The sequence below is a fragment of the Brienomyrus brachyistius genome, chromosome 4 (genome assembly GCF_023856365.1).
Source record: "Brienomyrus brachyistius isolate T26 chromosome 4, BBRACH_0.4, whole genome shotgun sequence".
Taxonomy (NCBI): domain Eukaryota; kingdom Metazoa; phylum Chordata; class Actinopteri; order Osteoglossiformes; family Mormyridae; genus Brienomyrus; species Brienomyrus brachyistius.
The window spans coordinates 14,283,839-14,297,626 of NC_064536.1; the positions used below are offsets into that span (position 1 = coordinate 14,283,839).

The 13,788-nt window shown below is 47.4% G+C and overlaps 1 protein-coding gene across 8 annotated transcripts in view; it reads right to left on the reverse strand.

Annotated features, from left to right (window-relative positions):
- Positions 1-13,788, reverse strand: part of si:ch211-207d6.2 (sickle tail protein homolog) — a 49,734-nt gene that overhangs the window by 22,498 nt on the left and 13,448 nt on the right. For 6 of the 8 annotated variants that reach the window (XM_049010627.1, XM_049010619.1, XM_049010622.1 and 3 more), the window contains one exon: positions 7,735-8,006. In XM_049010627.1, coding sequence (XP_048866584.1) covers positions 7,735-8,006 — 272 coding nt within the window. Of the gene's footprint in view, positions 1-5,930; positions 6,084-7,734; positions 8,007-10,203; positions 10,229-13,788 lie in introns of those variants that run through there. The other 2 variants (XM_049010623.1, XM_049010626.1) reach the window with 2 other exon arrangements.

The following is a 13,788-nucleotide window of genomic DNA, read 5'->3' on the forward strand; positions in this document are numbered from 1 at the left end:
ATGGCTACATCCAGCTCTTCGGGGAACGTCGAGGCCACGCTTGGAGGAATACAGATAACTGGAAACTCATAGAGAATCAGAAACAGGTGAGTGACAGGATACCAGAGGTCACTGATCACCAGTCCATGATGAATATTTTCTCCAGGAGAGCCTCTGAATGTCTATGGTGCAAAGACCATGTGAATTAAAAAGTAACAAGTCAAGTTGCAAGACTATCAGACAAAAAATGCATTTCACTTGTGTCAATGCCACATGGAAGGACACAGGACACACTTCTTCTCGTCCCAGGATTGCAGTCAATTAACCCGGTAAACAGGGGCGGCAAATTTTTATAAAAGACCCCTCCCCCCACCAGATCACTGAGTTCTACAACCTTCACCCCACATGCTGATTAACGGATTATTGATGTCGCATCGTTTTTAATTCTCTTTCATTTATCTTTGCAAAACACAACTCGCTCGGCCCGCTTGGGACCCCCCCCAACCATGTAAGTCTAGGGCCCCCAGAAAGGTTAAGCCTTCCAAATCATAGATATTTACACCAAGCTACTCCCCCAAGAAACATCAGAACCCCAGGTATCTTCTCAAATGACGTATCAGATCTGCTGCGCTAACAGGTCGACGGGCGAATTTAGAAGACGACGACTTCCTAAATGGTCTTGGCATCGACCCGTGGCGTTCCCATCCATCCCGCCGATGGCATGACGGAGAGTGAGTAATGGCTGCAAGAAATTCTGATAATTGAGGATAATTAGGGCTTCCATTAAGCCGCCGAGACAGGAAGGAGGCGGTTTGCAGAGTAGCAGCGAGAGCCTTTGTAGGCGCCGCCGCCCGTCACACGCACAAATACGCGATCTGCTAAGTGCTAACTGCCGTGGAGACGAGCTGTTCATGCTGTCAGGCCTTTACACGGCGAAACAAATACAAAATGAGTGATAATACTCGGCTAGGCAGCCTGTTTCCAAGCTTTATTGCTTCGGAGATGCTTTCAGAGGCCGGCACGGATGTAGGAGTAGCAGACGCCCTCGGCAGCGACAAGGGCCTCCCGTCGTCCTGGGAAACCAGAAGGTCAAGGACTGCGTGTTTTGTTCTTTCTGTCCTCCCGTTCCTCACAGGCGGGGCGCCGTCTTTCGGCGTCTGCAGTTTAAACGCAACGTCTGGGCCGTTCACTTCGGAACGGGCCCTATCTGCGCAGATCTCTCGCTAGTTAAATTCGATACAGCTAGCGGAAATCCCGCCGCAGGAAAGCCCGCATCTTCAAATTCCACTCTTAGGTACTTGCCAGGACAGAAGTATCGCAATGAAATCGCACAAAGTTTCCCCAAAGGCAAACAGTTACTCGAGCCATAAAAAACCAGGGCCACCTGGTCCGTAAAGTAGCTACACTCTCAGTTATAACTGCATTCATGTCATTCTTACTCCTGCTTTGCTAGAACTACCAAGCTGGGGGCAATTAGAAAAACAGCATGACCCACCTTGTAGAAGGCAGTCGCCATTGTACGGGTGTCTAAATTAGCGCCATTCCTGCTATTCCTAGCTTTTAGCTTTTCATAGCATTCTGGTCCACAGCTGAGTTTTCTCACAGGCAGTTGGAAAGACGAAAGAAAGGGAGAGTTTATAGAGGGGCCCGTATCAGCAGAAATGGGACACCCCACTCCCTCCAGGCAGGACCCCAGTGTCACTCCACACTTCCTATCCTGGCGCACTTCCATTAGAGAGCATGTAACCCCCTTAACCCCCCAGTAACTTGCAGCAGCTGATGACAAATGACATATGACCACGGGTGCGTGCCTTCCCCCAGAGAGGGAATTAAAAAAAAATACCCCCGTCCATCCCAGATTTCCCCTTTGCATCTACTGTGCACCTATTTTCTGAAAAGTCCTGTCAGAAAAACAGCATGATTCATGTGCAGCCCCGAAGAGCCGTAATGTAAACAAACTTCTTATGGCGCCGGGCCAATGGGGTAAGGAGTGCAGCTCGTTAATGACCAGGGCCCATCCCTCAAGCTCGTTTAACTTCCACCAGGCTGCCCAGATTCTTTCATGCTCCCAGTGGGGAGTCCAGAGGCAAGGAAGTCGCATCCGAGCTCATTGGTTTTACTGCTAGGTCAGGAATCCCCTCTTGTATCCATGAACGAGGATCTCTCACAGGGATTTTAACCATTTTAAAGGGCTTTTGTGTTTTGTGTAACAGCAGCAGGTACAACCTAGCCAAAGATATACCCGCACTGTCCAATGGGTGTAGGACCGTAGACCCATACTGTCCAAAGGGAGTATGCTCAGATTACAGAAATGATCCTCGCAATATCTACAGGACGTCCTAGAACCTAGTGTTCGTGGAAACTATAGACTTTACACCCTGATCCTGGTTGCATATCACTTGCAGATATTGTATCATTGCTAGAATATACAACCTGCCGTCGTAGCAGCATGTAATATATTAAATGGCATACATGTGTTACACATGTTAATTTCCTACACAGACTTATGCTGAGGATGACTGGCTTGCTTTCTAGTTCGCCAGTTGTCTTATCTGGCCAGACATGCAGCACATGTGCGGACTGCCATTGATTTGCAGATGCTGGGCCGCCGTAAGGCGATGGAAGGAACTGATTGTCAGATCAAAGCCCAAAGCCGGAGAGGTTTCCTCCTGCCCACTGACGGGCTCATGATAACATCATCCTGTTTGACTTAACGGGTCACGGAAGGTGACACAGCGGCTCATTAAACCACAGAGCGCGATTCCGCTTGAGCGGAACCGCTTTTCTAATAACTCACGGCCCACTCACAGTCCCGGGGCGATAAGTTGGCATGGAAAAGGGGAGTTCCGCGGTCTAACAAAGGAGGAGGATGCAGGGTCTTCTGCTTTCACTGTGCAAAGCCGCACACCTGAGCCATGAGCTCATTACTGTCACAGTCGTTAATCACCAAGGACTGCTGTCTGCTATTACAAACAGTGACCAGATGCCCCTATCATGAGCCTACCAACCAATGAGCTCATGAGTCTATCAACCAATGAGCTCATGAGTCTATCAACCAATAAGCTCATGAGCCTACCAACCAATGAGCTCATGGCATCTTTCACTTGCTCTGGGAATTGTAAGGGTGGGAGGTACCTTTTGGTAAAATTACTCCTACCCCTCCAGGTCTATCATACATCATCATACATGTGTGTATGTGTGCCTATGTCAATGTATATATGTGTAGTAATATATAATAGTGCAGTTGATATGAAACACAGAAGCTTGACCTGGAGTAAGCAGTTGGTTGTTACAGTATTGTAGTGTGGACAGTGTGAGATAGATAGATAGATAGATAGATAGATAGATAGATAGATAGATAGATAGATAGATGGATAGATAGATAGATAGATAGATAGATTGATTGATTGATTGACTGATTGATTGATTTACAGCTAGTCATGAGAAAGTGGGGTTATGAAACCTGTTTCTTTGGGTTACTAATCCCCAGAACCCCCCAGGCTGAATAAATGTCCCAGGTATTCAGGTGAAACCCTGCTGTTAAACTCAGAGGTGCTTCTGTGTGCTATAATATCATTTGGCTGTTTATCCAGACAATGAGCTGGGAATCGATTCAAAATAGCCAGAGGAGACTATAAAAAATATGAGTAAGTGGTAGAGACATAGAGACATAGACCCAATGCATGTATGCTGCAGACACCTTGACCACATCAACAGGGTCTGACTCCTAAAGCATATGATAGCGTGTCCCTCTGTCTACATTAAAACTGGTAACCTGCTGGTGACGGTGGCTTTAAGGTCCACACAGGAGCTTCAAGCCACAAGTTGGCGACCTCATGTGGCGAAGGAGGAGATTATGGTGGTAGGAAGAAGGGAGCTGGAGGTTGAGGCGCCCAACTGCATTCTCGTCTAATTGCTGTCAGATGGACAGGCCGGACAGATCTCACCGCCGCTGCTCACGTGCCGGGCCTTTCAAGTCCCACTGAAGGCAAATCAATAGCGGCCTCTTTCCCAGCATGCAATCAAGGAATTAGCCTGCCTGTTTCATTAACGCGTCCGCCAGAAAGTCAGACGTCTTCAGCCGAACACGCACAGCCGATGACTTGTGGGGAGGGGTCTCGGGTGATTGGCAGGCAGCTGGACCTATGGGTGGTCATTAGCCGCACGACAGAGAGGAGTAACTGATCTGTCTTTACCTACCGAAGCGGGGAGAATAAGGATAATACCTAAAGGCATTTCTGGAACTTTCTCCCTCCAACGTAAATCATATAATAGCACCTTGGGTTTCCCCAGGATTCTTGCCAACCCCCAAGAACCAAGGGCCGCTTGCAAACGGAGAAAACCTTGGCAGGGCCTTGTGTAAACGTCACGCCTGGTTGGGAAGGAGACCACGCTGGAGAAAAGCGAGGTAAAGACACAGTATACTGCGGTCCAGGAAACGAGGGATGCCGCCGAACAAGTAAGCCAGATTTTTATACCAAACGGGCACCCTTTCTCCCCACTTAGGATCCATTGTACACTAACTGGTCAAACTGGTTTAAAACTCTTCATCATGGAAAAAAAAAAAAAACTTCTGTACGTGGAAAAAAAAAAACAAGTAAATCACATAACTTCAGTCTCCGGGACGTCACCATTGCCAAGACTCAAAATGCAACATGCATATTAGAATAACGCCAAAAAGCGTGTTGGTACAAGATTCCTCACGCTGCAGCTTCACACCTGAGTTGTGTGGCTCGGGGTATGAACACCCACAAGCAATATCAACAAGGAGGATGACCTTCACAACAGATTTAAATAAAAAACAAAAATCAACTGCAAATAATACTTTGGGATCATTCCTCACCAGGTGAATGTCAGGTTCAATCCCAGTGACATTTAACTTACAAGCAACAGCATACAAGTAAGAGAAGGAAGTAAGAGTGCGAGGAAAACAGACAAGTGGATTCATGACCAAATCAAGTCTGAACTTTCACTCAGAGCACAAATGGCCAGGCTTAGGGCGTATTATTGCGGGCTTGTTATGGGTGTGCAAAAATGCTGCAGCTCTCAATAATCTCAACAATAAAGCCTGAAGATCCACATAGAAGATGGGGCATTGTGGGGAAGTGCTGTCTAAGTTGATTAGAGTTAAGTCAACTTGAGGGCACCTCAGTAATGACAACAAAACAAACAAACAAACAACAACTATAACAATAACAATAATATTAAGTGATCATTACTGCTCACAGTAAAATTAAGCTTAATGATTATTTAAAAAATCCATCAAAAATCCCCCCCAAAAAAATCGAACAATCGTCAAAAATGCGGTATCAAAACCTCAGAGAATCAAATAAACACGCGAAGGGAGGTGTTTTTCTGGCACACATTAATATCTAATCTGCCGAAAGCTACGGAGAAATGTTAAATACCCTTCTTAGGAAGTGTGATTTTGTTTCGGTTATGTAAATTGTAAAGCACTGAGTTTGTTACTGTACGATTTATCTATAGTTTATTAATAAAGTTCCTTTAAAAAAAGCTTCTTTTTTCCACCACACGGACACACGCAATGAAATTATGAAGGAGACTTACGTCTTACGGCCAAGTCTGAACAGAACAAAACGTGCAAAGTCAGGTAAACTGGCAAATCTTTCCCTGAACGCCCCCCAGAAATTGTAATATAATGACATTCATGCCTAATTATTCGAATAGAGCGCCACCTTCCCTTTAGTATATATAGTGTATGTGACCGCACGCGTTCGCTTTGTCATTAACGCTGGTTATTGCCGCGTTTACAAACTGCGCTAAAACGTCTTTTCTAACTTTCTAGCGCACATTATTCAATCGCATGTCTTTGATCTACCCCGCTACCTTATTCTGACCACCGGACACATGCACGTCCTCAGAAGGGAAGTTATAAAGTGCATCGATCTTTTAAAATAAGTTTATAACCAACGTACGGAGCTGCAAACTACCTCGGTCCGAAGCTGCGCTGTGCTTCTCGCTCTTTCAGCAGCGCAGAAGCGGCTCCATGCCTGACAGAGGTACCCGGTCGGCGACTGAGCAGCAGAAGGAGATCGCCTGCAGTAGGAGCTCCGCCAGCAGTGACATCACGGCTCTCCATAGTAACGTAAACCCCACCTAACCCCAGCGTACCTGTCAGGCGCGCAAATCTACCCCGCTGTCCCATACCCCAAATATATACCACCTTCAGTACGGGAGAGGTAACATAATACAGGAAACATCTCAAATATAGGTTACTGCACGTGGGGAGTATTACATAAAGAATAAGGGTGGGATGAAAGTTATTATTACTATTTTTAGTAGTAGTAGTAGCGTAGTATTATATGTATAGTAGTGTAGAGGCTTTTTTCTTACACCAAACTCTAAAGAATGTTGAAATGCAACATCTTTTCCTATGTATACAGTAAAGACATTTTGCTATTTATCTTTACTATTATTATCCGCACTGCTGCAGGAGACCCGTTGAAGATAAATTGCTGTTAAATAGGAGGACAAAGAGGAGGAACCGGATGAAAACGTCTGTGATTAGTCACAGATGGGGTTATGGAGAGCAGAGAACTCAGGAGTGACAGACAGACACCGAGAACATCTGTAGGTCGAATTTAGGGTCAGATTCAGTGGAACTAAAATTGTTTAGATGTTGCAGGCAATATATGCAGAGAGCAAACTCCACAAGAAAGTTCAGAGTCAAATGTGACAACCGACTGCAAACAAGCTTCATGTATGTGTCTGTTTTCCACTAGACTGATGTTTCAGGCACATTAATGTAGGAAAAGTCTACAAAAGCCAAGCGTTCCGGTTGTATAAGGAATCAGATTGAAAGACAGGGACCCTTAGATCAGAGACTGTGGGACAGACGCGGCAGGAATGTGGCCGTCCTCTCCCCATCTTCCTTCGGCTCAGAGTAACTGTACACCGCGTGCATATTTGCCGTTACTCAGCGGTGCGAAATGAGAGGTTTAGCTGTGAACTCGGTCCACCTTAATCCGCGGGGATGCAATCAGAGCCTCGCTCATTCCTGAGGTTTCGCGGGTCACACGGTGTCCCTCCCCAGGGCAGCCAGTCAATACGGAGACGCCCTGTTGCCAGGTGACACGTCTAGACCGTAACAAGGAAGTTCATTAAGTTTAAAACTTTCAGTCTCTCGCACCGGCAACTCCCGAGCCCCTCGCACGAACGCATCTGACGTGTAATTCAAGTCACTTCTTTCTCAGTGGGGGAGGTGTCACGTGAAAGGACCACACAAGACCTTCACGACGACGAGGCACACTATGGGTTTGGTAATGGTGGCGGCACAGATGGGCAAATTTGACCAGACGACTGCAGGTTCCTGGGAGAAGATACCCTCAATGTGTCAATGTGTTCTGTCATACAGGACATGAGTTGCTCCAGCAAGACCGCGGCAGATGCAGAGCACTGAATCAGACGGCAATTTCGTAACGTTCCAGAAACGTTACTCGAGGTCGGCTTACCGAAAGTTTAGATGACAGAAGTGCTTCAGCTTAGTGAAAGGCATCTCCTCAAATTAGACCCATTGTAATACAGTGTCTAATAAAGTTCACCTTCTACACCAGAAGCACAATGCAGCACGTACAGATGGAACATCTGGAAACTATTTTGGTGTGGAAACCAACACCACGTTGACAGGGGGGCAGGTAAACCTACCCATTCCTGGAGTAGCTCCCGACGCGCCATGACGACATGGTGGTCGAGTCGACAGTCACCATGACAACCAGGTAAAGGGGCAGGGCCTACCTGGTCCTGGAGACGGTCCTGATGGCCCATGATGGTGGAGGCGTGGTGGGGGTACTTCTGCTTCAGGTGCTCCAGGAAGGCCTCTCGCTTACGCTCCATGTGGGGGGGCTTCAAGGCAGCCTGCTCCTGGGGGCCACGCCCGCCTAGCGTGTGTCTCCTGCAGGGGATGCTGTGGGGGGGCTTGGCATCCACGAAGCTGCCCCCATTTGCGAAGCGCTGCTTCCTACTTGGGGGGGCGCTCTGCTCTAGAGAGGCTGTCCTCAGATTACCTTCTGCAAAAAAAAAAAAAACACAGGCCATGATTGCCCCCCCTGTCCTACAGTTGCCCCCGTCGTACCACCGTTAATTTTTGTCATAATAACACACACTTATTGCACGACTTTATAAAATCGGGGGCGGGGGTTGAACGACCAATTTGCCCTAGACTCCCCAGAGTTATTTTTGTCTCTTCTAACTACCCTAAGAGTTCCCTCCCAGACATTATACTCCGCACCGCTGTTTATTCATTTCCTTCCAAAGCCATAATTAACTGACATGCTATAACGCCATAAGAGCAGACCGTCTCCCGGGGCGTGTTGGCGGCCCGTGACAGGAACGGATCTGCCTCGACACCGTGAACTGGAGCCTGTGGCACCGAACCAATGAAACCCAAAAAAAAAAGAGAGAGAGAGAAAAGGCAAGCTAAGCACCCCTGGGTTTAGGGCAATGAAATTACAGATCGCGAATGTCACGGCAAGAGAATTAACTTCAATGAAAACTTTCTCCCTCAGGGTGGGTAACATGTGGCTTCAAAGATCGAGAAAAAAACGAAAGCGGGCAAGTACCAACTACACCTGCCCTGTCCGACTTCATCTCCAGCACGTTTAGGAGAGCAAAGGATCCTCTAGGAGGGGTACTAAATACTAAAACTACATCTTCATTTGAAACAAAATTCATCTGAATGAAATAATGCACCCAGGTAGAATGCTAGGGATTAATTATAGTATTAAACGGTAAGAATGCTGAGGGATTTAAAGGATATTTTTCAGGCAAGGGCGATGGCTCAGCGTGTAGCGCTGCTGCTTCACACCCCCAGGGCAGGAGGGGTAGGACGCACACCCCCGGCTCCGCATGCGCTCAGGTTGCATTGCCTCCCTGGCTTCATGTGGATTTTCTCCCACAGACCAAAAACCAGTTAAAACATTATTTTGTGTCATTATCTCTCAAGCTTTATTTAGTAAACAACCTGTTTCCTTTGCCTCCCTTTGGATCGGCCACAAGCTCTTCTTAAAGAGTGACACAGTGAAAATGCAGTGCTGCAGAGGCCAGGAGAGACTGACAGAACAGAACTAGGAGTTATTTATTATTATTTATTTTCCAACATCTCCGACAGGGAAAAAAAAAACATTTAGGAAAAGCAGCTGTTGTATCCATGACGGCTGCTAGCATTTTGGCTAAACGGTCAATAGCGTCACGCTTATGCGGACGCTGGGGTGCCTCTTTGCTGAGGTAACCTGGAAACTGGCACTGCGTTTAAACGGGAAATCTTTCTTTCCCTTCCCATGACAGCTCTGCTCAGCTCCATTTTAGCGTGTCTTTGGGATATCGTTAAGCTGAAGTCAGTACACACCCGGCAAAATCCCGCAAAGAAATTACTGTTTTTTTTTTTTACTTCGGAAGATATCTTATAATCTCTGAGTGAGGATAAGATGTGCAAGAATATCCATCCATCCATCCACTTTCTCTAACTGTTTGTCCTATTGAGGGTCGCGGTGTGTCTGGAGCCAAACCCCCGAAGCTACGGACAGAAGGCAGGGAACAACCCAGGAAGGGGCGCAAACCCAGTGCAGACGTGCAAGAACAGTAACCAGGTAAACCATCATCAAATAAACCAGTTAATGCATAAAAATTAATACGAGCGCTTCAAGGTTGTCACGGCAACACATTTTACATTGTATCATTGACTGACGACCATATATTTATGGTGGATGTGTGTTGGACATCCACGGCCTCAGAATGTCACACTGGTTGGACGTAGGGGACTTAACAGGGTCAGCCAGGTTTTGCCCCAAAGACAGATTGTGGGCGGAGCCTGTCAGGAGCTGCCACGGCAAGACGGCGGGAAGATTCCGAGGAACTCCGGCGTGTTCTCGCACGCAGACCAATCAGATAAAGGCAGGCCTCTGAGCTGCATAGCCGTGGAAATGCAAGACTAGTTTAATTAGGTAGACACCTCAGCGTGGTGGATTTCCATCCCAGGCTGGGGAGTGCTGTTGTACCTTTGAACAGTTTTTATAGGATGAGCAGGGTTTTAACTATAATGACATTTCTGTACCTGGAGCTAAGCTGCACTATGACTATCGGTATGATAATGTCTGTGAAAACTGAAGCACCCAAGAACAAGCAGGCAAAATGATACAAGGCAGCACGCTCTTTGATAAATGACTACCCAGCAGGGATAGAAATATGTTTCTCACAGACCATAAGTACCGTTTAACATGTTTGGAGACGTTAAACTATGAGACGGGATCCCCTGAGAGGTGGAGTCGACCGGACCGGATCCACCAGAGGGATCCGAGAGTTATGGCTGCCGTTGTTCAGCGCCCGGAGCCTCTCGGGATTCTCACGGCTAACGTCTCCCAGGAGCGACTCTTCTCCTGCTAAAACCGGCCGCGCTGCAGGTGTTTGCTTAGGCAGGAATGTACCGGCGTCTGCCTAATATGTGAGCAGCAGAACAAAACAGACATTGTAGGTCATAAAAAACGCAGCATAACTCTCGATTCTGAAAGCCAAAATATCAGCGATTTTAGGAGGTGAGACATTTTTTAATTTCCTGGATTTCAGACATGCCCAAACAGTCAAACGAGTGTTAAGATTTAATCCAACAGTATGCACTATAAAATATAATTATATGGAGAGAATAAATTATAATCTATGAATCATATACAATGAATCCGCCCATCCGTCATCTTACCGCTTATTCTGGTCAGGATCGCACGTAATACGATATGTAGTTAACATTTATTGTCGCTACTCTGGAGTCCTCTGGAGTCCATTTTCGCTACTCTGGAGTTCTTGACCAACGTGTGCTGCCATGCGTAATATCAAAAGTCTAACATTAAATTTTTTGTAAATCATACTTAAGTAATAAAGAATTTTTGTTCTGATTCATTATTAAATTGTGACTCATTATTAAATTATTGAATAACTGAATAAGACAATGACTTCTGAAAGAGATCAGAAGAGTGAGGCATACACTGGATTTAATTTGCCCTTGGGTCCAAAGGGTGAGTAATTCTTTATTTCCACCTGGTCATTTTGGTCAGGGCTGTGTTGCCGGGCAGCAGCTGATGTTTTAAAAGCACGCAGAACGCATCACCTGACTCCAAACGACTGTTACTTTCGCCATTAATTGAGCAGTAAGACGGCGTGACACGACCTTGGGCTGCCGCTCGCTTGTTCCAGCCCAGCCAGCGAAACATGACCCTTCCCGGAACTCCCAGCTGCTGCAACCTTTGTCTTCTCCTTTCCTGCTGTCAGTAACACGCTGTACCTTCTTTGGAAAGCATCAGTAAGTACATGTAACAATGACACCCTGACACGCTAAAACAGCTATAATGCTCCCCACTTCGCTCTATTCCCCGCGGCCCTGGTGTCTGACTTCCTGTAGAAGGAAGGAGCAGGAGAGCCGCCCCCCCCCCGGACACGCTCGGCCAGCACTGACCAGCTTCACTTTCCTCCCCCACTGGATGGAGGCGCAGCGTCCCGGGGAGGGGGCCCACTTTCCCAGCCCATTTTGCAGGTCCTGGCTGCTAGATCCCATGGGCACTGAGGGTCACTGGGACGGTACCAGTATTATGTGCACGATGAGCTAAATCACGTGCAGCTGCTGGTATGGAAACACGTGATAATAAGACCCCTGGGAGTCAATCTGAAGCTTGTGAATGTGATCTGGAGGAAGCTGAACGGAGCGAAGCAGTCGACGCGAATGAGGCCAAAAGAGTCAGGAATTGGCGAATGGCCTTATTTTCGTGGAGGTTAGGTACCTGCTTCTGCATATTTCCGTGTGTGTGTGCGAAGACAGCAAGGACCTAACGCCCCATTGGGCCGTTACGGGTCGGACTGCAGTGTCCCTCTCACACCGCAGCCGAGATCCTACTGCCGGGGAAAAAACCATGAGCTGTCATCGTAAAGAGGAAATTCAGCGGAATCTCCACTACCGGGAAGACTTTCCTAAAATGGAAAAGTACAAATGAGGAGGAGGAGATGCTTTGCGTTCCAGTTCCTCTGCTCCCAACAGTGGCTCCCACCCCCCTTCCGGTTACAGCCCCCCCCCCCATCTCAGATCACACTTTCAACAGCACTGGGGCTAATCAGGCTGAACCACTTGTGTCGTTTGTAGGAGGCTTACGTAAGAATCGTAAATGTAGCCTCACGCTATCAAGCAGTCTGCTGCGACTATTGACTATTAGCTGGGTGGCAAAGACCACCTGCTGAGAGCAGACCCCTGACTGAGAATCGGAGTCCTGTCATTCTGTTCTCTCAAACACCTTGACGAGAATAATTATCGGTACCTAGTTATGTACACAGCCCCAAGTTCTAGGACTCATCGCGGTAGCTGGTGACAGAGAGGACAATGAGCTCTGTGTGCAGCCGTTTCATGGTCCCGGGCACATCGGCGACCTCATCCCAGCGGTCCTAGGCCTGGGGTGTCCGCAACGCCCCCCCCCCCCCCAACACAGTCATGTCAGCTTGTGTTCGGTCATTCGAAGTGACGGTCACGAAGATGGAGAAGAGGCACAGAAAGTCAGAAGAAGGGCTTCTGATCCACCAGGAGTTTAGGCTTAACACGACCGTAAACATAGGGAGTATAAGCCACAGGCACGCGGTGGGGGGAGCTTCAGGACGTTAGATCCAGAGAAACACCCGACTGAACCTAGACGACAGGCCGCTAGCCGACATTAGCTATGCTAACATCCCAGAAGAAAACAGGCCAAGCACTGCGGAACTTTGTATGTAATGAAATTACATCCAGTGTTATCGGGGCTTCTTAGAGAGCGTCTCCCATCGTGTGAGCACGCAGCCTTAAATCTCCATTTCTGTTTTCGGCATCTCCACCCCCCCCCCCGACATGTCACGGCCCGCCCTCCGTTCCTGCAAGCTGGAATCGATCTCCCGGCCAACCGACAAACCCTGTGAAGCGATGGACACAAATAGGGCAGAAAGGAAACTTCAATCCCTCGCTTCATCCCCGGCACGTACTTAAGTGGGGGGAGAGAATGTAAGTGACAGGAAAATCGTCTTGCCCAGTCAAAACAAACACCTGACTGGCCCCAATCAGGACTGTTAGAAACACGGAGAAGAGCGATATACTCAGTGTGTATTCCTGAACAAGTCTGGGGGGTGGAGGGGAGAGGTAGTGATTGACATTCGTGAAATGCGGGCCGTACCATCTGTGAAACATCTAGAAATGATCATCATATTATAACCCCCCGTTAAAGGCAACACATTGATGGATCCTTGGAAGGACCGATTAACTTACTTTGAATCCGCCACATTCAAACCTGCCCTTGTCTGATCTTGTTCCTCCTCGTTTCCCAGCAATGCTATTGCCTCTCTTGTGTTGCTGTACCTCCCGATAATAACACTGCGTGTTTTTCAGCGAGATCCCCTTCGCCCCTTAATACCCCCAAGCACGTCAGCACACATTTCTACACTCTGAACACTGGAGCTAAATGAAACCGTGAAGAAATGGCTGTAATTAACACAAAAGCAGTACTGACCGGTGTGACAATAATAAGATTGTTTTATATATATATATATATATATATAAACAATTTCCAATAAAACAAACAGTGGTTGACATTTCAGCTCCACAAACTACAAATCCAGACCAAGATTTTGTTTCAAAAAATCAGTTGAGTTTTATGTGGCTGTGACTCATTGTTCTCAGCTGGTTGGTTGAAATAAAATCTTGGTCTGGAGTTTGTACTTTCTGGACCTGAAATGTCCACGACTACATGAATCCCACCTCTGGCCCCTTGTGGATGCCCTCACCTTCCTTCTGCCTAATTC